The 26,132-nt window shown below is 47.7% G+C and overlaps 2 protein-coding genes across 4 annotated transcripts in view; one reads left to right on the top strand and one right to left on the bottom strand.

Annotated features, from left to right (window-relative positions):
* Nucleotides 1–639, bottom strand: part of SRSF11 (serine and arginine rich splicing factor 11) — a 34,953-nt gene extending 34,314 nt beyond the window's left edge. Inside the window, exon 1 of one of the 3 annotated variants that reach the window (XM_077278867.1) lies at nt 548–639. Coding sequence is in view for 2 of the 3 variants with exons in the window: in XM_077278865.1 (XP_077134980.1) it covers nt 268–342 (75 nt within the window). In the remaining variant the exon portion in view is untranslated. Of the gene's footprint in view, nt 1–267; nt 407–547 lie in introns of those variants that run through there. The other 2 variants (XM_077278865.1, XM_077278866.1) reach the window with 2 other exon arrangements.
* On the top strand, nt 621–25,241 carry LRRC40 (leucine rich repeat containing 40). The gene is made up of 15 exons (XM_077278864.1): nt 621–805; nt 2,869–3,050; nt 3,704–3,777; nt 3,872–4,001; nt 5,439–5,562; nt 6,111–6,253; nt 7,710–7,882; nt 11,033–11,123; nt 11,462–11,513; nt 13,100–13,208; nt 15,891–15,998; nt 17,530–17,640; nt 23,644–23,721; nt 24,181–24,366; nt 24,640–25,241. The coding sequence occupies exons 1-15, from the start codon at nt 655–657 to the stop codon at nt 24,743–24,745; spliced, it is 1,818 nt and encodes a 605-aa protein (XP_077134979.1). The 5' UTR covers nt 621–654; the 3' UTR covers nt 24,746–25,241.
* Nucleotides 25,242–26,132: the final 891 nt, after the last annotated feature.

Consider the following 26,132-nt stretch of genomic DNA (forward strand, 5'->3'; position numbering starts at 1 on the left):
TACCTGTGGGGGCGGTGTGACCGCTACCTGTGGGGGCGGTGTGACCGCTACCTGTGGGGGCGGTGTGACCGCTACCTGTGGGGACGGTGTGACCGCTACCTGTGGGGACGGAGTGACCGCTACCTGTGGGGACGGAGTGACCGCTACCTGTGGGGACGGAGTGACCGCTACCTGTGGGGACGGAGTGACCGCTACCTGTGGGGGCGGTGTGACCGGTACCTGTGGGGGCGGTGTGACCGGTACCTGTGGGGACGGTGTGACCGGTACCTGTGGGGACGGTGTGACCAGTTCTTGTGTTTCCACAGCACTGACAGCAGCAGTACTGACTACATCTCCCGGCATTCCCCGGTACAGTCAGGCTGTGAGTGTATCCTGGGATTTGTGGTTTCCGGACTGTAGACGCAGCTGTACTCTGTCCCTCTCGGTACCCCGCTCTCCTCCTGCGTGCAGCCGGTCCGTTCCCCGCTCTCCCCCTGTGTGTGCGGCCGGTCCGTACCGCTCTGCTCCTCTGAGAGGCCGGTCGGATCGGTCACATGACTGTACTTACCTCGTGTCTTCACCTCACGCAGCCGCCATATCAGCCTCGCCGCTCTCCGGGGCCCTCTAGCGCCTGCTGAGCTCCTGGCACTAGTGTCGGGCGCGCTACCTACTGTCATGTCTCACTTCAGGAGAGGCGGAATATCCGGGGATGCCCGAGCCGGTTTCCGAGACCAGAAAGACAAGGAGCCGGCCGTCCCTCAGGGACTGATAGCGGCGGCGAGGAAGAGCGGGCAGCTGAACCTGTCAGGAAGAGGCCTGGGCGAGGGTGAGGGCAGGAAGACAGGGTCTGTGGGTGCAGGAGTTGGGGGGTTGTGGATTGAGCCCCCCATGAAGTCACAGCTTGGTGTCAGTCACATGATGTCACCTGGTGACATGGCCGGTGGCAGAACATGAACCAGCTGCCTTTAGAGCCCCCACATTTGCCATCATTGGGGGCAACGTTGTGGTCGTACAACACAAGTTGTGCACGGCCGGGATCAGACAGACATATTGAAAACGGGTCATTTGTGTCTTTAAGTTCCTGTCTTGGCCGTATCCGCCTGGCGTGCTGAGTCTCCTGTGCGCGTCCGCCTGGCGTGCTGAGTCTCCTGTGCGCGTCCGCCTGACGTGCTGAGTCTCCTGTGCGTGTCCGCCTGGCGTGCTGAGTCTCCTGTGCGTGTCCGCCTGACGTGCTGAGTCTCCTGTGCGTGTCCGCTTGGCGTGCTGAGTCTCCTGTGCGTGTCCGCCTGGCGTGCTGAGTCTCCTGTGCGCGTCCGCCTGGCGTGCTGAGTCTCCTGTGCGCGTCCGCCTGGCGTGCTGAGTCTCCTGTGCGCGTCCGCCTGGCGTGCTGAGTCTCCTGTGCGCGTCCGCCTGACGTGCTGAGTCTCCTGTGCGCGTCCGCCTGACGTGCTGAGTCTCCTGTGCGCGTCCGCCTGACGTGCTGAGTCTCCTGTGCGCGTCCGCCTGACGTGCTGAGTCTCCTGTGCGCGTCCGCCTGACGTGCTGAGTCTCCTGTGCGCGTCCGCCTGACGTGCTGAGTCTCCTGTGCGCGTCCGCCTGACGTGCTGAGTCTCCTGTGCGCGTCCGCCTGACGTGCTGAGTCTCCTGTGCGCGTCCGCCTGACGTGCTGAGTCTCCTGTGCGCGTCCGCCTGACGTGCTGAGTCTCCTGTGCGCGTCCGCCTGACGTGCTGAGTCTCCTGTGCGCGTCCGCCTGACGTGCTGAGTCTCCTGTGCGCGTCCGCCTGACGTGCTGAGTCTCCTGTGCGCGTCCGCCTGACGTGCTGAGTCTCCTGTGCGCGTCCGCCTGACGTGCTGAGTCTCCTGTGCGCGTCCGCCTGACGTGCTGAGTCTCCTGTGCGCGTCCGCCTGACGTGCTGAGTCTCCTGTGCGCGTCCGCCTGACGTGCTGAGTCTCCTGTGCGCGTCCGCCTGACGTGCTGAGTCTCCTGTGCGCGTCCGCCTGACGTGCTGAGTCTCCTGTGCGCGTCCGCCTGACGTGCTGAGTCTCCTGTGCGCGTCCGCCTGACGTGCTGAGTCTCCTGTGCGCGTCCGCCTGACGTGCTGAGTCTCCTGTGCGCGTCCGCCTGACGTGCTGAGTCTCCTGTGCGCGTCCGCCTGACGTGCTGAGTCTCCTGTGCGCGTCCGCCTGACGTGCTGAGTCTCCTGTGCGCGTCCGCCTGACGTGCTGAGTCTCCTGTGCGCGTCCGCCTGACGTGCTGAGTCTCCTGTGCGCGTCCGCCTGACGTGCTGAGTCTCCTGTGCGCGTCCGCCTGACGTGCTGAGTCTCCTGTGCGCGTCCGCCTGACGTGCTGAGTCTCCTGTGCGCGTCCGCCTGACGTGCTGAGTCTCCTGTGCGCGTCCGCCTGACGCGCTGAGTCTCCTGTGCGCGTCCGCCTGACGCGCTGAGTCTCCTGTGCGTGTCCTCCGCATTTCCAGCTGACATGCTGAGTCTCCTCTGCATGTCTCATTACGTCAGGTGGAAATGCGGGGGACACACGGAGGAGCCACAGCACGTCAGGCGGACACACAAGTAGCCTCAGCACGTCAGGTGGAAATGCGTGCTGCCTTGCTAAGGCTACTCGTGTGTCCGCCTGACGTGCTGAGGCTCCTCCGTGTGTCCCCCGCATTTTCACCGGTTTAGTTTTGATCAGTCATGATTCAACCTCACGACTTCAATCAGCTCGTAAAAAAAAAACAAAAAGCACACCGCACACGGGTGTCTTCAGGGTGTCATCGTTAAAAAAATAAAAAGCCCGGAATATTTTCATTGCCACTCTATTGGTTTCAGGAAGGATTTGACGAATCTCGGACACCGTTGTAGCACGGAATCTTTCTGCTTTTCTCTCCTAGTTCCAGTGAACGTCTGGAGAATAAATTTGGACACCCCGGAGGAGGCTCACACCAATGTCCAGTTCAATGCATCCGACCGCTGGTGGGAACAGACAGAGCTGGTGAAACTGTTCCTCTCCTCCAATAAGCTGCAGTCGCTGCCCGATGATCTCCAGCTTCTTCCTGCCCTCGTGGTGCTCGATGTGCGTATGATGTATCATAGAAGCGAATGGGATCAAAATATAGTGTAAAACCTTTTCCAGGATCCCCCCTCCATCTACCATGTGTTATGTATAATCTTGACCCGACTCGGGTCCATGTGATGATGTATGGCGAGGGCTGATAAGTGCTTCGCTTCTCAGATCAAATTGCGGGTCACCTGGGAGAACAGAGATATAAAGCACAAATTCATATATGCAGTCATGACAGCAGGGGTAAATCAGTGATGGATTCACAGTAACCCCTTTCATGACACTATTTTTAATTTTGGTACCTTTTTTTTTTCTTATTGCTCCCAGATCCATATTAGTTTTTTGTCCACATTGACATATGATGTTTTGAAGGGATTAAATGAATTTTATTGTAAGGCTGCCGTCACACTATCAGTATTTGGTCAGTATTTTACATCAGTATTTGTAAGCCAAAACCTGGAGTGGAACATATAGAGGAAAAGTATAATAGAAACATATGCACCACTTCTGTATTTATCACCCACTCCTGGTTTTGGCTTACAAATACTGATGTAAAATACTGACCCAATACTGGTAGTGTGACGGCAGCCTAATTGTGTTCCCTGTGCTGAGGTTGGAGTAACACTACAGACGGGTCGAGCGTTAACTCTCCTCTGTTTTCACAGGTTCATGACAACCTCTTGTCGGAGCTTCCTCGGGCCATTGGAGAGCTGGTGAACCTGCAGAAGCTGAATGTCAGGTACATGTGGTGACGGATGTCAATTGATTACCGTCGTCGATTAAGTCTTCTCATCATATATATTTTTCTTACTGATTTCTTGTATTTTAACCAGCCATAATAAATTGAAGTCGCTGCCTCAAGAGATGGCACAGCTGCAGCATCTCAAGAGCCTCCTGCTCCAGCACAACCAGTTGGAGGAAATGCCGGATGCACTGGGACGACTGGCTGATCTGGAGGAACTGGTATGCTTTCTCTATTAATGAGGTTGTAGGAAATTAAATTTACCTTCTATTATATAGAAACACAATTATGATGCTGATTCTTCATGTTGGGAGCTTTGCCTGGCCACCATTCTCTATGCATTAGCGGTCCGATGGCTCTGCTCTGCTTCCGGGGGCTCCCAGATTCAGTACAGGAACCTGTCCTGTAGGATGTAATGTAATCACAAGGCATATTATATAAGGGAGGCTAGGAAGTGATTGACTTATGTATCCTATAGATGTAAGCAGTCTGTAGCATGGAGGTCGGCCGGTCCATGCTGCGAATAAGGAAAAGGACCTACAGTGGTGGTTTTGTAGACAGAAATAAAAGAATGTTACGGTTTTAAGGGATTAAAAACGTCCTGACTGCTTGCCATGTTTCCAAATTTTATGCCAACTATTGGATGTTGCTACCCTATAAGTTAACAGGGTTGATGCCTTTCAGAAAACTTTAGCCACTGGCTGCAGTACAAAATAACAAACTTCTGTTTACTCACCTTCCCCTGGTATGCCCCAAGCCTCTGCCCCTACAGCTGGGGACGAAGATTTTCTGAAACGTGACAACCCCTTTAAGGTCCAGCGCTTTAAAGGGAACCTGTCAGCAGGATTGTGCTGATTAACCTACAGACCGTGTCAGGTCGGCGCCGTTATACTGATTACAATGATACCTGGTGATGAAATCCGTCTTGTGGTTGTTTAATCTTTTCAGTTTTGAGTTAATGAGATTTTGTGCTCCGAGGTGGCCTGTGGGTGGTCTTTGGGGGGTCTTCATGTTGTGCTCTGATTAGGTATTCATTTGCATGGCTTCTGTCAGGTCACCGATCCATCACTGACCTGCCCTCTAGTCTACATAATAAATATTACATATACATATTGGGGGAAAAACAACCCTTCTGCAGACAGGTGGCGGCCGTGGCACCTGCGCTGCAGCATAATCGCATGTGTACTGTGTATAGATAGAATTAGTATGTTTCAGGTTATCCTGATATTCAAAAAAAAAAAAATCTATCGGTGATCCGATAGTTGTTACTGTACATTCGCCGGCGGCACCATCTTACTAGAGAATTAAAAAAAAAAAAAAAGTTCCTCCTCCAAGATGGCGCCGCTGAGCCTGCGCAGTAGGCCCGCCCCAGAGCACAACCATATCATTAACTCAAAACTGAAAATAAAGATTAAACAACAACCACAAGACAGAATTCATCAACCAAGGTATCAGTTTAATCAGTATAACGGCGCCGACCTGACACTGTAGGTTACTGTGTATAATCCTGCTGACAGGTTCCCTTTAACAAGCTTTGCATCATGTGGGCTCTGGCCTGGCTCATATCTCTTGACAGGTTTACAGCATTGAAAGTCATTCACTGGGTGCTTTACTATATGATTTCTGTGATAATAGGTAAAATGTTGTCCAATTTTCAGGATCTTTCCAATAATAGTCTGCGGAACGTTTCAAGATGTCTTGGAGGTCTCACCCACCTCACTCGGCTCAACTTGTCCAACAACAAGCTGAAATCCCTTCCTGCTGAAATCAGCTCCTTGAAAAGTAAGATGTAATGTAGGCCGTGCTTGCTCACACTCTCTGTACCGTGGTAACTTACGGTTTGAGGAATAACCCATTAATTATCCTCTGTTCATAGGATAGGGGATAACTTGCTGATTGCTGGGACCCTCTATGATCTTGACAAAAGGGGCTGTAGATCCTGAGAATCCGTCTCTGCAGAATGGGCCTGAGTTGTGCGTGCCTGAACTACACTCCATTCATTGTCTATGAGACTAGCGGAGCGCTGTTCTCTGCTTTTCCGAAGGCGGCAGTGAATGGAACAGAGGGGTCTAGGGCCACATTCTTGTATCAGTCGGGGTCCCAGCGGTTGGACTGGAGATCAGAGAGTTATCCCCTATTCTATGGATAGGGGGTAACTTATGATTTTGAGAGTAACCCTTTAATTTCGGTGTATATTTTGTCATGTGTTTTGCTAACCTGATACAGATCCCTGTATAAACCTAGTGTTAAATCTTATATATATGTCTTTAGTGTGGGGCGCTGCGTGTGGGAACCTATAAGTTATTTACTGTTATCTTTGATTCCTGAAGACCTCAGACAGCTGGATTGTACATCAAACCTGCTGGAAGACGTCCCCACATCATTATCGGGAATGGATTGTCTGGAGCAGCTTTACCTAAGACAGAACAAGCTGACGTTTCTGCCCGAGCTTCCCAACTGCAAGCTTCTGAAGGTGATGTGTGCGCGCTACTGAAGGTTATGTGTGTGCGCGCTACTGAAGGGGATGTGTGTGTGTGTGTGCGCGCTACTGAAGGGGATGTGTGCGTGTGCGTGTGTGTGTGTGCGCGCTACTGAAGGGGATGTGTGTGTGTGTGTGCGCGCTACTGAAGGGGATGTGTGTGTGTGTGTGTGTGCGCGCGCTACTGAAGGGGATGTGTGTGTGTGCGTGTGTGTGCGCTACTGAAGGGGATGTGTGTGTGTGTGTGTGCGCGCGCTACTGAAGGGGATGTGTGTGTGTGTGTGTGTGCGCGCTGCTGAAGGGGATGTGTGTGCGCGCTGCTGAAGGGGATGTGTGTGTGCGCGCTGCTGAAGGGGATGTGTGTGTGTGCGCGCTGCTGAAGGGGATGTGTGTGTGCGCGCTGCTGAAGGGGATGTGTGTGTGCGCGCTGCTGAAGGGGATGTGTGTGTGCGCGCTGCTGAAGGGGATGTGTGTGTGCGCGCTGCTGAAGGGGATGTGTGTGTGCGCGCTGCTGAAGGGGATGTGTGTGTGCGCGCTGCTGAAGGGGATGTGTGTGTGCGCGCTGCTGAAGGGGATGTGTGTGTGCGCGCTGCTGAAGGGGATGTGTGTGTGCGCGCTGCTGAAGGGGATGTGTGTGTGCGCGCTGCTGAAGGGGATGTGTGTGTGCGCGCTGCTGAAGGGGATGTGTGTGTGCGCGCTGCTGAAGGGGATGTGTGTGTGTGCGCGCTGCTGAAGGGGATGTGTGTGTGTGCGCGCTGCTGAAGGGGATGTGTGTGTGTGCGCGCTGCTGAAGGGGATGTGTGTGTGCGCGCTGCTGAAGGGGATGTGTGTGTGCGCGCTGCTGAAGGGGATGTGTGTGTGCGCGCGCTGCTGAAGGGGATGTGTGTGTGCGCGCGCTGCTGAAGGGGATGTGTGTGTGCGCGCTGCTGAAGGGGATGTGTGTGTGCGCGCTGCTGAAGGGGATGTGTGTGTGCGCGCTGCTGAAGGGGATGTGTGTGTGCGCGCTGCTGAAGGGGATGTGTGTGTGCGCGCTCTTTATAGAATGACCGTGTATGACCTCTCCTCACAGTGGGTGAGATGTGCGTGATTAAGTGGGTTTGCACCAATCCTGAGGGGTTGTGTCCTCTCCTTTAATGGCGCTGTAATTGGAAGATGCTGCTGCATTGAAAGTCTGATTTTTGACAGCGACAGCCGAGCGCGCTGTACTCTAATATCCCCGTTAGTGCCGTAGACTTTGAATAGGCAGCCCTGTACATGCGCATCCTCCTTGGAAGTGAGATCTGTTCTCATGGTCTCTGAAGTCCCCAGTGGACCCCAGTGATCGCCCGTCCTGTGCAAAGTCAGAAGTTGTGTTAACACCGCTTAATGGATGAGACATGTAGGCCGTTGTGGGACATTTTACTAATTCTTATTAAATGATAATCTGATCCACGCCACATTAACCCTTCAGGAGCTGCATGTCGGTCACAATCAGGTCCATACGTTGGACCCCCAGCACTTGTCTCACCTGAGCTGTCTCAGCATATTGGAGCTGCGGGATAATAAACTGAAGAGCTTACCTGATGAAATCGCTTTACTGAAAGGACTGGAGCGGCTGGACTTATCCAATAATGATCTGGTCAGGTGAGAGACGTGACCGCAGCTTTACTATTTGTTGCATATCTGCGAACTGGGGAGGGGTGGGCACCAAATCAGGAGAATTTACGACTGAGACAAGAACACAAGTAAGAGCGACTACATGAAGACATTTGTAGTGGGAAGAGGCATCATTAGAGAGGGGTCCTGCTCCCCTTTAGAAGAGCTTACATAGCAAAGCGATTCTTAATAAAAAAAAAAAAGACGGTTTTGCAACTTAGAGAAATGGTCAGAAATTGGAAAAATAAATAAAAACACAGATGAAGCTCCTTAGCCAGATTTATTGAACGGTGCGTTTTAATAAAAAATAAAAACTAACACATAAAACATATCACTTTGACCCACTCATAGGTAAGCACAGCTGCTGAATACATCTAAAACATTTTTCCTGTTACTTATAAGTGGGTTTTATTTCATTGTTTGTATAAATTTTTTTTTTTTGGGGGGGTTGCACCTCTTTGAACATTTTGCACGCTGCTGTATATGCAGGCTGATGTAGTAAAAAATGCTATAGAGTTGGAAACTCTCGCAAATAGAAGTGTTTAATAGTTTATTTTTATCAATTAACAAAATTCAAAGTGAATGAACAAAAGAGAAATGTTAATCCCATAAGTATCTGGTGACCACATCAATTCTTCTAGGTATCATTTGGCAGGAGCTTGTGCCAAACATCTTGGAGAGCTGACCCCAGATCTGTGTATGAGGCTTGTGCTGATTCTTCTCTCTTTATGTCATCCCAGACAGACGGGATGATGTGAGAGCAGGGCTCTGTGGGGCTGGATCATCCCTTCAGGGACTGAAGATGGTTCTGTGGCCAGATGTCATTTTCATGGAGGAACTGCAACCAAAAATCAACTTTCTACATGGAAACCAGGACACGCAACTCAACTACACACGAAAACATAGGAACGAGGTGCTGAAAAATGGCAGCTGGTGCTCTGGACTGAGTAGCAAAAAGTGAAATATTTTGCTGTAGTAGAATTGTGTTCACTGGAGAGCGAGTCGGTAAAGAGGAGGCAGGAGCAGTGAAGCAGGTGGAGGGTCTGGCAAGTTTGTGACTGCATTTTAGGAAATGGAGTTGGGGATTTGGTCAGGATTCCTGGTGTCCTCAATGCTGAGAAATCCCAGCAGATACTTATCCATCATATAATATCATCACGAGGCGTCTGATCCTCCAAATTTATTCTACAGCCCCACGACAACCCCAAACATGGGAGTGATGATCCGGACCCCTGAACTCGCATCATCAATTCTGTCTGGGATCACATGAAGAGACAGAAGGATCCGCAAAAGCCTCATACACAGAAGATCTGGGGTCAGTCCTCCAAGATGTTTGGCGCAACCGCCTGCTGAGATCCTCCATAACCTGTGTACAAGTAACGAGAAGAAGTGATGGAGGCGGCGGGCGGCCAGCAGATACTGATGATGGAGGAGGCGGGCGGTCAGCAAATACTGATGATGGAGGAGGCGGGCGGTCAGCAGATACTGATGATGGAGGAGGCGGGCAGTCAGCAGATACTGATGATGGAGGAGGCGGACAGTCAGCAGATACTGATGATGGAGGAGGCGGGCAGTCAGCAGATACTGATGATGGAGGAGGCGGGCGGTCAGCAGATACTGATGATGGAGGAGGCGTGCGGTCAGCAGATACTGATGATGGAGGAGGCGGGCGGTCAGCAGATACTGATGATGGAGGAGGCGGGCGGTCAGCAGATACTGATGATGGAGGAGGCGGGCGGTCAACAGATACTGATGATGGAGGAGGCGGGCGGTCAGCAGATACTGATGATGGAGGAGGCGTGCGGTCACCAGATACTGATGATGGAGGAGGCGTGCGGTCACCAGATACTGATGATGGAGGAGGCGGGCGGTCAGCAGATACTGATGATGGAGGAGGCGGGCGGTCACCAGATACTGATGATGGAGGAGGCGGGCGGTCACCAGATACTGATGATGGAGGAGGCGGGCGGTCAGCAGATACTGATGATGGAGGTGATGGGCGGTCAGCAGATACTGATGATGGAGGAGGCGGGCGGTCAGCAGATACTGATGATGGAGGAGGCGGGCGGTCAGCAGATACTGATGATGGAGGAGGCGGGCGGTCAGCAGATACTGATGATGGAGGAGGCGGGCGGTCAGCAGATACTGATGATGGAGGAGGCGGGCGGTCAGCAGATACTGATGATGGAGGAGGCGGGCGGTCAGCAGATACTGATGATGGAGGAGGCGGGCGGTCAGCAGATACTGATGATGGAGGAGGCGGGCGGTCAGCAGATACTGATGATGGAGGAGGCGGGCGGTCAGCAGATACTGATGATGGAGGAGGCGGGCGGTCAGCAGATACTGATGATGGAGGAGGCGGGCGGTCAGCAGATACTGATGATGGAGGAGGCGGGCGGTCAGCAGATACTGATGATGGAGGAGGCGGGCGGTCAGCAGATACTGATGATGGAGGAGGCGGGCGGTCAGCAGATACTGATGATGGAGGAGGCGGGCGGTCAGCAGGTACTGATGATGGAGGAGGCGGGCGGTCAGCAGATACTGATGATGGAGGAGGCGGGCGGTCAGCAGATACTGATGATGGAGGAGGCGGGCGGTCAGCAGATACTGATGATGGAGGAGGCGGGCGGTCAGCAGATACTGATGATGGAGGAGGCGGGCGGTCAGCAGATACTGATGATGGAGGAGGCGGGCGGTCAGCAGATACTGATGATGGAGGTGATGGGCGGTCAGCAGATACTGATGATGGAGGAGGCGGGCGGTCAGCAGATACTGATGATGGAGGTGTTGGGCGGTCAGCAGATACTGATGATGGAGGAGGCGGGCGGTCAGCAGATACTAATGATGGAGGTGATGGGCGGTCACCAGATGCTGATAATGGAGGAGGCGGGCGGGCGGCTAGCGGATACAGATGGAGGAGGCGGGCGGTCACCAGCTATTCATGGAATTTATGTTGTCTTTTGATCATTCACTTTGAATTTTGTTAATTAACAAAAATAAACTATTAACAATTCTAATTTTGGAAGCTTCTTACTTTGCAGCATTTTTCTCACATCTGCCTAAAACTTTAGTGCTGTTTCTTCTGTGGGGTAGTTTCAGATGTGACCTATTTGCTCTTGTCGCTGTTTTTTTCCTTAGTCTGCCTAGTTCTCTTGCAAATTTGCCAAATTTAAAATCCCTTCAGCTGGAGGGCAATCCCCTGAGGGGCATCAGGAGGGACCTGCTGAGTGTAAGTAACACTGCAGACTATACATTTTGGGTGCATTCTTCTTAGAGCTGTATATAATGTCACACATAAGGGTTTTATTACTACTTAGGCGTTATGGATGGGTGGTTTCCATCTGCAGAGATCAGACGCGCTGCTGCTGCCTGATCTTCATAAGAGCTGCAGTTGGTTTGATTTTCTTAATATATCCGGTTTGTTTTTTTAGAGATACAAATTTATTCATATATTATTCATTATATCAAAAACCTCTAGAACAAGACTTCCCTATTCTACAAGTATTGGTGAAATTCTGGGAAACTAATAATCTAATTTAACTATTTTGTGCCATTTCCAAATTTTAGAAAGGTACCCAGGAACTACTGAAGTATTTGAGAGGCAGAATGCCAGTCCCAGGTAATCCTATTCTCTAGCAGGTTGGGAAGTGAAATTATTACTTTATTTTGTATTTGTTTTTTCCTCATTTGCTTGCTGAGTTTCATGACATGACCTGATTCACAGTTGTGCATGTAGACAAGAAAGTGTGATCAGAAACTATAAAGCGATCCTGTGAGCTATCAAGGTGTTGTCAAAGGTCGACCCACATATTGCCTGTGGATATTAAAGTCTTCAGAGTAAAGTTCACTCATTGTTTAACAAAGGCGGAAAGTTTCGGCAATGCTAAGATGTAAAAAACGTAATCACTTCTTAACTACTAATTTTCGTTTTTCCACTTTTTTTTCTTCAAAATCCGTATGAAAACTCTTTATTTTTTTTCCAAGTTTGTTTTGTTGGTCACCATTCACTTTACCATACATTGTAAGGCAAAAAATCCGAGTGTCACGAAGTGGTAAAAAAAAATAAATGACAGTTTCACCTTTTTATTTTTTCGGTTCTATTTTCATGGCAGTCATCGTGTGGTAATAATGATCGGGCAGTATGATTCTCGTGATATTTAAGTTCTGTCATGGATTTAAAGTGGCAGTCTTATTAAGTAAGGTAAAATTGCAAAAATGCTTGTAAAAACAAGCAACTTTACAATTTACATCTCCTTGAAAAATCATCTTCAAAAACTGAGGGATTTTTTATCACTGTAGTTTTTGGTTCGTTGCTTAGGTTACCAACCACCTCTGCAGTCTAGCAGTATCCGGTTTTCTAGATAAGGAGTAGATGCCACTTTTAGGTTCTAGGCTTTGGAGCCTACCGATGCTGCTCTGCTGCTGCCCGGGCCATTGGATCCTGGCGCACAGTAAGGACAAGCAGCGTGACCATGCAGCTGCAGGTCTTAAGTGTCAATCAACAGGAGTGCACCATCCCTCTGAAAACCAGGAGGCTGGAAACTGCGCTCCTGAAGACAGAAGATTAACACACCCTTCAGGTGATTAATCATCAGCATTCGGAGACAGGTTAGACGTTGGAGCCAGCTGTATAAAACAGCCAGCACCCTCTGTGTGTGGAGCAGATTCAGCTCCTGAGATGGCTCCGTACACCCGTCCTTTACCTGTGACGTGTATGTAATATATAAATCACAGGTTGTTGAGGTGCGAAGCACACATACTCTTCTAGAAGACTCCAAAACTGATTTAGGCTGTGTGCCCTCGATGCGGAATTGGTGCGGATCCACAGCGGATTTTTCCACGCAGAAACGCTGCAGATCCGCAAGTGATTTACAGTACAATGTAAATCAATAGGAAAAAAAAAATGCTGTGCTAATGGTGCGGAAAAATCAGCGCGGAAACGCTGCCGATTTAAAAGAAGTGCATGTCACTTCTTTTGTGCGGATCTGCAGCTTTTCTCCACCCTTCCATTATAGAAATCCGCAGTGGTAAAAACCGCAGAAAATCCGCATCAAAACCGCACAAAACCCCCATGGCAAATCTGCACCTGCGGTTTCTGCCAGGAGATGCTGATTTTGTGCAGAAAATTCTGCACCCCAATCCGCAACGTGTGCACATAGCCTAAAGATATTTGTGCCCAGGATAACACATTCCCTTGTGTTGCAGATCCAAAGTCTGTGCCGGGAGAGGCTCCTGCACAGACGGCCATGACGATGCCAAGTGATGCCCTTGTGAATACTCATGCCATCGCCACATTGAAGACTCTGGAGTACAGGTAGAATAATGCTGTAGTTTTATTTTTTTCATAGTTTTTATGTACAATAAAAATATATAAAACAGATTTGGTAAACAAAAACAAGTTCCCTCATTTGTATAAATGTAGAATATTTTTCTTCTTGTAATAATATTTTATATTTTAGGCAATTTGTACTGAAAAGAGTCTAATCTCTTATATCAAAGAGCCAAAAAGACAGAGGGCAGTTAGGGGAAAGTTAGGGGTGAAGAGAAATACGGGGCCTGAATGTCAATAAAATGAACCCCAGGCTGCCAGGCTCTCAGCCAGAGCTCCTGGAAGTTTTTATACTTTTCGATAACTTACCTGTCGGATCTGCATGACCTAAGGGGTCTTAAAGATACCCAACCATTGCTCCTTCCCCAACAAAAATGGGTGGGCTGGAGACTTGGGGGGAACATAGCATTAGGAATTATTCTAATAAGTGGTGACAGATTTACTAATAAGATCGAAGCGTTGTCTCGGGCTCCTCCATAGTTATAGTAAAATGTATAGAGAAAAAGCTACAAGACCATAACCATGTACCCAGGGATCACCTTAAATAATCAAATACTTTATTAGGTACAATAGACAGATGAAAACACCCACATAAAAACATTTAAAAGTCATAATATGACATAAGTACTATACCAAAATGTCCCTGACGAAGCGACTTTAGGTGGTGACACGCGACGGGCATTTCTCCAGCCCTTTGTATGCGACTCTTCTTAGGCAAGACCACCTTGCCCACTCTCATCCTGTGAGGTATTCTTGCATCTTGGGCATTTTTCCCTTTTTTAATCTGGTGGAAATTAGATGTCCATTTATTTGACATTGGCCATCTCTTGTCTAAAAAGCACTTCATGCTTAATTTGTGTTTTTGTCTACAAATGCACTTTATCTTGCTGTCATTATGTCGCATGGTTTTTCATACGATTGCACGTGACTGTTGCAGTATGCTTCTATGGTGTTCTTATTTGATGTAATAGAACATTTCGTTATTTGACCAGTTGCATTTTATATTGTTCTATAGAGTTTTATTGTTTTTTTTATCATAGTTTGGTGTGCTGATCATGTTCATCTTTATGTACACTAGGATATGCACGCATATTCATTCTGTCACTAAGCTTGTTGGTCGTGTTACTTCTTTGAGGGCTGAGGCTCTATTATGGGCATCTTGGTATAGTACCTATGTCATTTTATGACTTTTAAATGTTTTTATTTCTGTGGGTTTTTTTTGTCTGTCTATTGTACCTAATAAAGTATTTGATTATGGTGATCCCTGTGTATATGGTCTGTAGCTTTTTCTCTGTATATTTTCCTATCTCTGTTTTGACAGGCCCCAAGTGTATCCCCCTCTACTTCAGTGGTGCCCTCCAGCACTAATTGTTGTCTTCAGGGGACCTCCACAGTATGATGGTGTATGATGGGCCTGAGTGTTCTTAGACCAGAAAATAAATTGAATATTTAAGGGCCTAAGTAGAAAGGACTCAATTTTTTCTCACAGGGAGACGTCCAATGTGACATTTATAATAGCATGAAAGCCGTGGAACTGATGAACCACAAGTCTTCTGTGGCCATGTATTTGTTTCTTAATGCAAGGTGCTGGCACATATAAATATACAGAATGCAGATAATGACTTTTAGTTTCCTATTATCTCCGGGTCCAAATTGAGCATGGCAACAGCAATATAAATATAATATTTTAGGTTAATTGTCCATTTTAGGCTACGTTCACATTAGCGTTAAGCTAATGTGCGTCGGGTTTGCGTCGGCGACGCAGCGGCGACGCATGCGTCATGCGCCCCTATACTTAACATGGGGGACGCATGCGTTTTTTTTGTTGCGTTGTGCAACACATGCGTCTTTTTTGCCGCAAGCGTCGGACCAAGAAAACGCAACAAGTTGCATTTTTCTTGCGTCCGATTTTCGGCAAAAACCGACGCATGCGTCGCAAAACGCAGCGTTTTTGCGCGCGTTTTGACGCGTTTTTGCGTGCGTTGTGCGTTGCGTCGCCGACGCAGCGGCGCACAACGCTAGTGTGAATGTAGCCTTACGGAATCAATACGCTCCGTCCAGGAGAGGGATTTGTGATTGATCAGCCATTACTTTGATTGGATGTGGATAATTGCATTTGTATAATTGGTAAGTTTTATCCCCAAGTGGGAGATTCGTTTTGGTTGTGCCTTGAATTCAAAAGTCCTGGGTTTTGCTTCTGATGGATGCACTAAACGTGATCTAATGGCATTAGACCGACCATTAAAATTTAGTTTTAACAGCTGACATTGGGGCTGCAAAGTGAGCAGGAGACTTGCATATCCAGACAGGTGGAGACAGGTGACTCTGCACTGTCTAATAGACATGTCCTAAATGGGAGACCCCACTGTATAACATCCTAAAGATAGAACATATGGAAATGGTATATCATTATGTGATTGTCCTCTCCCTCCTTGTAGTTCTTCCTATTATCATGTTGTGCGATATAGACAGAGGCAAAATCTATGTTACGTTGGATAAACTGATGGAAAATCGAGTTCTGTTTTATCCATTAGAGCCCTCAGTGTAGTCAGTCTCCAATCTTTGCAGATATGTCAGCTTTTATGTGTGACCCAGAACAGATTGCAGAAAAGCTGTGACAGACCCTGGTACATGGAGGCTAAAATCTGATTGTTATTTTTCTTCCAGTGAGAAGCAAGCTGCGTTCATTCCTGATGCCGTATTCAACGCCATTGGGAGTTCGCACATCACAATTGTAAACTTCAGCAAAAATCAGCTGACTGAGGTCCCTTCCAGGTAAAATGCCATGTATGATGTTCCGTATAAACCTGTCTCTCCACTACATAAAACAGGTCATATAGAAGCTGCTGTCCACGCTCCCAGGAATGACAGAGGGGAGCAAGTGCATTTATTATTTATTTAGTATTTTAAAGAGGTATTCCTGAAACAAGTTGTCCATTATCTATTAGATAAGGGATAACTTGCTGATCACTGGGGGTCCGACCACTGGAACCCCTAGCAATGCTGAGATCGAGCTCTGCAGCCCCGCCTTTAATGGAGCGAAGTTGCACGTGCTCGAGCTCTGCTCCATTCATTGTCAGTAAGCTTCCGGAGAAAGCCACGTCCTGCTCTCCGCTATTTTCAGGAGGTAGGTCGATTATGTGCACCTCTGCTCCATGCAAGACATGCGTGTATATAATGTATATGTATCATTCTTCTGTTGTAAAATGGATGAACTACAGTAAGGTGTCAGAATCTTTCCAGGAAATCCTTGTAGTTTCCCTCACCGGCCTCTTATAGATGAATGAGGTTTATGAACGCCAGCGATATTGTAAGAATTGGTAAAATATGGGAAGTAGAATCCAAATGATATTCTGAGATCTTTACGAGCGCCGGGGGAAGCGACGGATAATTTCCCAGCACTTTCAGAGTCGAGAGCCTGCCTTGTCGAGAGTCCTTGACATGAATTTTAAAACCTTCCCACTTAGTGTAGAGAGATTCCAGGTTTTCTCCCGGGTGTCTTTACCGTGCAGGAATGGTTTATCGGCTGCACTTGTAGCTGGTTTATTTTTATTTTTTTCATCAGCTTGTTCCAAAACGGAGAGGAGGAGTTTGCACAGTGCACTTGACATGGGGGCGGCTTTAGTCCTCGGGTGGTAAGAGCGCTGATGTGCAGGGGCAAAAACGGTGAGATGATAGTGGGCATAACTCACTGCAGAGATTCAGATCCTTGAATGTGTTGGTAAGTTGTTGCTCTAGAATCGCTGTTACCTTCTCCCCATTTACATAAAAGCTTTTTAAATATAATATCGCCAAAGTGACCAGTATGATTATGGTAGATCCAACCATCGGGACCACCAATAATCATGAGCGTAAACTGGTGATTTAGAGCAGTGTCCGCTCTTATAGTTTCATTGCACAGCAACACTGCGTTACCATGAACAGCCTGATCACCAGGAGTGGCGCTGTGGGAAAGAAAATGTGCACCAGGAAGAACTGCTGCCCCTTTATTCTCAGTATTGCTGGGCTTCTCAGAGGCTGATCTTAGCAATATGCCATCATTTGTGACCAGTGGTTTTCAGAATAAAGGGTGTTTACAGATCTCGAACCCCTCTTTGGTAGAGGTTCAGTATGATCCCGGTGTCGGCTCTCATTTTCTTGGCTTCTTTCAGCTTTTACATGTACAGCTGCCTTTGTGGATTGGAAAATGTGAAATCTGGCAAAATTTCATGGCACGTCTCATCTTACTAAAGGCAGTTCAGACCTGAGAAGTAACGTAAGGGACAGCGTTCACGGATTATGTCTCACTTTTTTGTTTTATTTACAGGATTGTAGAACTGAAAGACAGCGTGTGCGACGTCAGCTTTGGCTTCAATAAAATCCCGACAATCCCCCTCCATCTGTGCATGCTGCAGAAGCTGACACACATAGACATGAGGCGAGTGCTGCCGTGTGCTATACGCCATGATGAGCTCTCCGGCTCTGTACAGTCGTCTTTGTCCGTGGGCTGTGGTGGTTTCCAGAGTGGGACAACCACAGCCTGTAGACGAGGGGGAAGAAGACCCTTTTTTCTAATGTCCTTTAACCTGTGTTTGCTGGCTGCCATATAGGCTACCATTGTCTAGATCGGCACATGACCTGGTGACTAGTGTTGAGCGATACCGTCCGATACTTGAAAGTATCGGTATCGGAAAGTATCGGCCGATACCGGCAAAGTATTGGATCTAATCCGATACCGATACCCGATACCAATACAAGTCAATGGGACTCATGTATCGGACGGTATTCCTGATGGTTCCCAGGGTCTGAAGGAGAGGAAACTCTCCTTCAGGCTCTGGGAACCATATTAATGTGTAAAATAAAGAATTAAAATAAAAAATATTGCTATACTCACCTCTCCGACGCAGCCTGCACCTTACCGAGGGAACCGGCAGCGTTGTTTGCTTAAAATTCGCGCTTTAACTTCCTTACGTGAAGTCCCGGCTTGTGATTGGTCGCGCGCCGCCCATGTGGCCGCGACGCGACCAATCACAGCAAGCCGTGACGTAATTTTAGGTCCTTCAGTATTTTAAAATTACGTTCCGGCGTTGTGATTGGTCGCGTCGCGGTCACATGGGCGACGCGACCAATCACAAGCCGTGACGTCACGGGAGGCAGGAGACGCGCGCATTTTAAAACGCCGGAACGTAATTTTAAAATCCTGAAGGACCTGAAATTACGTCACGGCTTGCTGTGATTGGTTGCGTCACGGCCACATGGGCGACGCGACCAATCACAAGCCGTGACGTCACGGGAGGCTGGACACGCGCGCATTTTAAAATGCGCGCGTCTCCTGCCTCCCGTGACGTCACGGCTTGTGATTGGTCGCGTCGCCCATGTGACCGCGACGCGACCAATCACAACGCCGGAACGTAATTTTAACCCCTTCCCGACCCATGACGCCTATGTGGCGTCATGGAATGATCGCATCCCTGCAGATCGGGTGAAAGGGTTAATTCCTATTTTACCCGATCTGCAGGGAGAGGGGGAGTTGTACTTCAGCCTAGGGGGGGTGGCTTTGCCCCCACGTGGCTACGATCGCTCTGATTGGCTGTTGAAAGTGCAACAGCCAATCAGAGCAATTTGCAATATTTCACCTATGAAAATGGTGAAATATTGCAATCCAGCCTTGGCCGATGCTGCAATAGCATCTGCCATGGCTGGAAATCATGTTCTGCCCCCCCCCACCGCCCCCGATCTCCTCCCCAGTCCTCCGTTCTGTCCGGTACCCCCCTCCGTCCCCCTGTTCGCTCCCCCGTGCTCCTGTCCGCTCCCCCGTGCTCCTGTCCGCTCCCCCCGTCCTCCGATCCCCCCCCCCTGTGCTCCGATCCACCCCCCCACCACCCCCTCATACTTACCGAGCCTCCCGAAGTCGGTCCGTCTTCTCCCTGGGCGCCGCCATCTTCCAAGATGGCGGGCGCATGCTCAGTACGCCCGACGAATCTGCCGGCTGGCAGATTCGTTACAAGTACATTTTGATCGCTGTGGTAGGTTCTACCACAGCGATCAAAATAAAAAAATAATAAATAACCCCCCCCCCCCCCCCCCCCTTTATCACCCCCATAGGTAGGGACAATAATAAAATAAAGAAAATATTTTTTTTTCTTTTTCCACTAGGGTTAGGGTTAGAACTAGGGTTAGGGGTAGGGTTAGGGTTACGGGTAGGGTTAGGGGTAGGGTTATGGCATGTGCACACAGAGCGGATCGGCCGCGGATCCGCAGCGGATCGGCAGCGGATCGGCAGCGGATCCGCAGCGGATCGGCCGCGGATCCGCAGCGGATCGGCAGCGGACTGGCAGCGGATCGGCCGCGGATCCGCACAAAAAAACACTGGAAATCTGCTGTAAATCCGCAGGCAAAACGCAGTGCCTTTTACCTGCAGATTTTTCAAAAATCGTGCGGAAAAATCTCACACGAATCCGCAACGTGGGCACATAGCCTTAGGGTTAGGGTTGGAATTAGAGTTAGGGTTGGAATCAGGGCTAGGGTTTGAAATAGGGTTAAGATTAGGCTTGTGGTTAGGGTTACGGATAGGGTTAGGGGTGTGTTGGGGTTACAGTTGTGGTTAGGGTTGGGATTAGGGTTACGGTTGGGATTAGGGTTAGGATTAGGGTTGGAATTAGGGTTACGGTTGTGTTGCGGTTAGGGTTGTGGTTAGGGGTGTGTTGGGGTTAGGGTTGTGATTAGGGTTATGGCTACAGTTGGGATTAGGATTAGGGGTGTGTTGGGGTTAGTGTTGAAGTTAGAATTGAGGGGTTTCCACTGTTTAGGCACATCAGGGGTCTCCAAACGCAACATGGCGCCACCATTGATTCCAGCCAATCTTGTGTTCAAAAAGTCAAATGGTGCTCCCGCCCTTCCAAGCCCCGACGTGCGCCCAAACAGTGGTTTACCCCCACATTTGGGGTACCAGCGTACTCAGGACAAACTGGGCAACAACTGTTGGGGTCCAATTTCTCCTGTTACCCTTGCAAAAATAAAAAATTACTTGCTAAAACATAATTTTTGAGGAAAGAACAATTATTTTTTATTTTCACGGCTCTGCGTTATAAACTTCTGTGAAGCACTTGGGGGTTGAAAGTGCTCACCACACATCTAGATAAGTTCCTTCAGGGGTCTAGTTTCCAAAATGGGGTCACTTGTGGGGTGTTTCTACTGTTTAGGCACATCAGGGGCTCTGCAAATGCAATGTGACGCCCGCAGACCATTCCATCAAAGTCTGCATTTCAAATGTCACTACTTCCCTTCCGAGCCCTGACGTGTGCCCAAACAGTGGTTTACCCCCACATATGGGGTATCAGCGTACTCACAACAAACTGGGCAACAAATATTGGGGTCCAAATTCTCCTGTTACCCTTGTGAAAATAAAAAATTGCTTGCTAAAACATCTTTTTTGAGGAAAGAAAAATGATTTTTTATTTTCACGGCTCTGCGTTGTAAACTTCTGTGAAGCACTTGGGGGTTGAACGTGCTCACCACACATCTAGATAAGTTCCTTGGGGGGTCTAGTTTCCAAAATGGGGTCACTTGTGGGGGGTTTCTACTGTTTAGGCATATCAGGGGCTCTGCAAACATAACATGATGCCCGCAGAGCATTCCATCAAAGTCTGCATTTCAAAACGTCACTACTTCCCTTCCGAACCCCGACGTGTGCCAAAACAGTGGTTTACCCCCACATATGGGGTATCAGCGTACTCAGGAGAAACTGGACAACAACTTTTGGGGTCCAATTTCTCCTGTTACCCTTGGGAAAATAAAGAATTGTGGGCTAAAAAATCATTTTTGAGAAAAGAAAAATTATTTTTTATTTTCATGGCTCTGCGTTATAAACTTCTGTGAAGCACTTGGGGGTTCAAAGTGCTCACCACACATCTAGATTAGTTCCTTGGGAGGTCTAGTTTCCAAAATGGGGTCACTTGTGCGGGAGCTCCAATGTTTAGGCACACAGGGGCTCTCCAAACGCGACATGGTGTCCGCTAATGATTGGAGCTAATTTTCCATTCAAAAAGCCAAATGGCGTGCCTTCCCTTCCGAGCCCTGCCGTGCGCCCAAACAGTGGTTTACCCCCACATATGGGGTATCATCGTACTCAGGACAAACTGCACAACAACATTTGGGGTCCAATTTCTCCTATTACCCTTGGGAAAATAAAAAATTCTGGGCTAAAAATCATTTTTGAGGAAAGAAAAATTATTTTTTTATTTTCACGGCTCTGCGTTATAAACTTCTGTGAAGCACCTGGGGGTTATAAGTGCTCACTATGCATCTAGATAAGTTCCTTGGGGGGTCTAGTTTCCAAAATGGGGTCACTTGTAGGGGAGCTCCAATGTTTAGGCACACGGGCTCTCCAAACGCGACATGGTGTCCGCTAACGATTGGAGCTAATTTTCCATTCAAAAAGTCAAATGGCACGCCTCCCCTTCCGAGCCTTGCCGTGCACCCAAACAGTGGTTTACCCCCACATATGAGGTATCGGCATACTCAGGAGAAATTGCCCAACAAATTTTAGGATCCATTTTATCCTGTTGCCCATGTGAAAATGAAAGAATTGAGGCTAAAAGAAATTTTGTGTGAAAAAAAAGTACTTTTTTATTTTTGCGGATCAATTTGTGAAGCACCTGGGGGTTTAAAGTGCTCACTATGCCTCTAGATGAGTTCCTTTGGGGGTCTAGTTTCCAAAATGGGGTCACTTGTGGAGGAGCTCCAATGTTTAGGCACACAGGGGCTTTCCAAACGCTACATGGTGTCCGCTAACGATGGAGATAATTTTTCATTCAAAAAGTCAAATGGCGCTCCTTCCCTTCCGAGCCTTACCATGTGCCCAAACAGTGGTTTACCCCCACATGTGAGGTATTGGTGTACTCAGGAGAAATTGCCCAACAAAATTTAGGATCCATTTTATCCTGTTGCCTATGTGAAAATGAAAAAATTGAGGCTAAAATAATTTTTTTGTGAAAAAAAAGTACTATTTCATTTTTACGGATCAATTTGTGAAGCACCTGGGGGTTTAAAGTGCTCACTATGCTTCTAGATAAGTTCCTTAGGGGGTCTAGTTTCCAAAATGGGGTCACTTGTGGGGGAGCTCCAATGTTTAGGCACACGGGGGCTCTCCAAACGCGACATGGTGTCCGCTAAAGATTGGAGCCAATTTTTCATTCAAAAAGTCAAATGGCGCTCCTTCCCTTCCGAGCCCTGCCGTGCGCCCAAACAGTGGTTTACCCCCACATATGAGGTATCAGCGTACTCAGGACAAATTGGACAACAACGTTCGTGGTCCAGTTTCTCCTTTTACCCTTGGGAAAATAAAAAATTGTTGCTAAAAGATCATTTTTGTGACTAAAAAGTTAAATGTTCATTTTTTACTTCCATGTTGCTTCTGCTGCTGTGAAACACCTGAAGGGTTAATAAACTTCTTGAATGTGGTTTTGAGCACCTTGAGGGGTGCAGTTTTTAGAATGGTGTCACTTTTGGGTATTTTCAGCCATATAGAACCCTCAAACTGACTTCAAATGTGAGGTGGTCCCTAAAAAAAATGGTTTTGTAAATTTTGTTGTAAAAATGAGAAATCACTGGTCAAATTTTAACCCTTATAACTTCCTAGCAAAAAAAAAATTTGTTTCCAAAATTGTGCTGATGTAAAGTAGACATGTGGGAAATGTTATTTATTAACTATTTTGTGTCACATAACTCTCTGGTTTAACAGAATAAAAATTCAAAATGTGAAAATTGCGAAATTTTCAAAATTTTTGCCAAATTTCCGTTTTTTTCACAAATAAACTCAGAAATTATTGACCTAAATTTACCACTAACATGAAGCCCAATATGTCACGAAAAAACAATCTCAGAATCGCTAGGATCCGTTGAAGCGTTCCTGAGTTATTACCTCATAAAGGGACACTGGTCAGAATTGCAAAAAACGGCAAGGTCATGAAGGGGTTAAAATACTGAAGGACCTAAAATTACGTCACGGCTTGCTGTGATTGGTTGCGTCGCGGCCACATGGGCGGCACGCGACCAATCAGAAGCCGTGACGTCACGGAAGGAAGGAAAAGCACGCATTTTAAGCAAAGAACGCTGCCGGTTCCCTCGGTAAGGTGCAGGCTGCGTCGGAGAGGTGAGTATAGCAATATTTTTTATTTTAATTCTTTCTTTTACACATTAATGTTGTTTCGATACCGATACCCGATACCACAAAAGTATTGGATCTCGGTATCGGAATTCCGATACCCGCAAGTATCGGCCGATACCCGATACTTGCGGTATCGGAATGCTCAACACTACTGGTGACACTAAAATGCAAGGGGACAATTTATTGGTCAGTGCCCGGTGTGATATCCATGTATTGCCGAGTCTATATATTCATATTAGATAGTTCTATACATATATTTTTTTTTTAATATAGGAATAACCTTCTCGTGTGTCTTCCTGATGAGCTGGAAGCGCTGATTCGGTTGCAGTCAATCATCCTTTCTTTTAACAGGTTAGTAAATCTTTTCTCAGTTTAGCCCCTGCTATGTATTCTACTGACGGATAGGACCTTTACTGCAATAGATTGGACCTGACAAGTACCAGGATATAATTGTATACCAGGATATTGTGTTCTGGATTATCAGGGTAAGGGCTTATTGGGTGTTGTGCTATCCTTTTGTTCTGTGGAGAGCACATAGACCAATAATAGTTTATGTGCCAGTGAACATAAGTAGTTTACCACATGGACCGACTGCAGCAATTGGAGCAAGCTCCTGTTCACGGTCGAGTTTGCATACAGCGGCATACTTGCCCATAGACTTCCTATTGAGCCTGTTATACTGCTGTGTGCACTCTCATGCAGGGTATAATGTAAGAAACATTATCTCAATTGTACTTACAAGTAAAGCATACAGTAGTAAAATTGTCAAATATTCCGATTTTTATTCTTGCATTTTTTTTTTTTTTTTAGATTTAAAACATTCCCTGATGTTCTGTACCGGATCCCCACCCTGGAGACCATACTCATCAGCACCAATCAGATCGGATCCATCGATCCTCTCCAGCTAATCAAGCTTACCAAACTTTCCACCCTGGACCTCCAGAATAATGACCTCCTGCAAATCCCTCCGGAGCTGGGAAACTGTGAAAGTCTTAGGTGAGAAGTGGAGTTGAAGGAAGAATTATCTAACCAATATTGTCAATACTTTTGTCTAAAAGGGGTTGTCTTACGAGATGATGGTCAATCCCTTTAATTCTTGGCAGTCCCCCTGCTGGCACCCTGTCATAGCCAAGGTTCTTTGCCTTGCAATTGCTCAACAGTAGACCAAGCAAGCGATCTTCCAAAATGTCTGCTAATTTATGGAGAGAGGGGTCATATTATTTCTGATGTTTCTTTATGGGCTTAATAATAATGTTTTCTTGTCCACAGATCTCTGAATCTAGAAGGAAATGCTTTCCGAATTCCCCGAGCTGCTATATTATCCAAAGGAACGGCGGCCGTTCTGGAATATCTGCGCAGTCGTATTCCCACCTGAGCAGCGTCTCAGGACTCGGATGACGGTGTGACCACATACACAGTGATGGGGGAGTACCTGGTTTACTGCCATCTCTTACCTTCATATTGTTTGTATCCAATACAGCCATAATCCAGAGCAACCACCTCATTAAGTTTCTAAAATGTAATAAATTGACCCAAAAATGGGATGGTAAAGGGGTTAGGAAGATATAGCTGTGCTCTTCTAAGAAACAGGCTCTCACATATCCAGGGTGTATTGCATATCAACCCAATCTATTTTAATGGAATAGATGCAATCTATGGCCAGACGTGGCACTATTTCTGACAAAGCAGCCAAGTTTTTCTAATAATGAAAAACCTCTTTAAGTCATATAAATATTTTCCGCAGTAGAGCGACAAAGAAGGCAAGTTGTATAACTCACTCAATATGGAACCTTTTTGGGGTCATGTTATATCTGTCCTGTGGTCTCTCCACAAACATCCGCCAAAATATTAAATGTATTATTTAAGAATTATCTATGGTGACTTTTTTTAGTCGGCCCTTTATGTTTAATGTAAAGTAATCCTCTACTTTTCTACATGCTGTTTGCAATATATATATATATATATATATATATATTGACCATTGTTTACATATCTTGCTCCAAACTGTCTGAAGAGTTCAGCGCAGATTCCACAATGCATTACTGTGTGGGAGAATCCAGCTGAAAATGCTCTGCATAGACACTGAACCAGCAGGACATTGCTGTTAAGGTACCTTCACACTAAACGATAGCGATCCGTGACGTTGCAGCGTCCTGGATAGCGATATCGTTTAGTTTGACACGCAGCAGCGATCAGGATCCTGCTTTATTTGGTCGTCAGACCGGCGTGTATCGTCGTGTTTGACACCAAAAGCAACGATACCAGCGATGTTTTACACTGGTAACCAGGGTAAACATCGGGTTACTAAGCGCAGGGCTGCGCTTAGTAACCCGATGTTTACCCTGGTTACCAGTGTAAAATGTAAAAAAAACAAACACTACATACTCACCTTCGCATCCCCCGGCGTCCGCTTCCCACACTGACTGAGCGCCGTAAAGTGAAAGTGAAAGTACAGCACAGCGGTGACGTCACCGCTCTGCTGTTAGGGCCGGCGCTCACACAGTGCAGGAAGCGGACGCCGGGGGACGCGAATGTAAGTATGTACTGTTTTTTTTTTTTTTACATTTTACGCTGGTAACCAGGGTAAACATTGGGTTACTAAGCGCGGCCCTGCGCTTAGCAACCCGATGTTTACCTTGGTTACCCGGGGACCTCGGCATCGTTGGTCGCTGGAGAGCGGTCTGTGTGACAGCTCTCCAGCGACCAAACAGCGACGCTGCAGCGATCGGCATCGTTGTCGCTATCGCTGCAGCGTCGCTTAA

The sequence above is a fragment of the Ranitomeya variabilis genome, chromosome 8 (genome assembly GCF_051348905.1).
Source record: "Ranitomeya variabilis isolate aRanVar5 chromosome 8, aRanVar5.hap1, whole genome shotgun sequence".
Lineage (NCBI taxonomy): Eukaryota > Metazoa > Chordata > Amphibia > Anura > Dendrobatidae > Ranitomeya > Ranitomeya variabilis.

Coding starts and splice junctions, on each gene's coding strand:
- LRRC40 (XM_077278864.1), top strand. CDS start 655: ATGTCTCACTTCAGGAGAGGCGGAATATCCGGGGATGCCCGAGCCGGT. Junction 806..2,868: donor AGGAAGAGGCCTGGGCGAGG/GTGAGGGCAGGA, acceptor TTTCTCTCCTAG/TTCCAGTGAACGTCTGGAGA. Junction 23,722..24,180: donor ATCATCCTTTCTTTTAACAG/GTTAGTAAATCT, acceptor TTTTTTTTTTAG/ATTTAAAACATTCCCTGATG.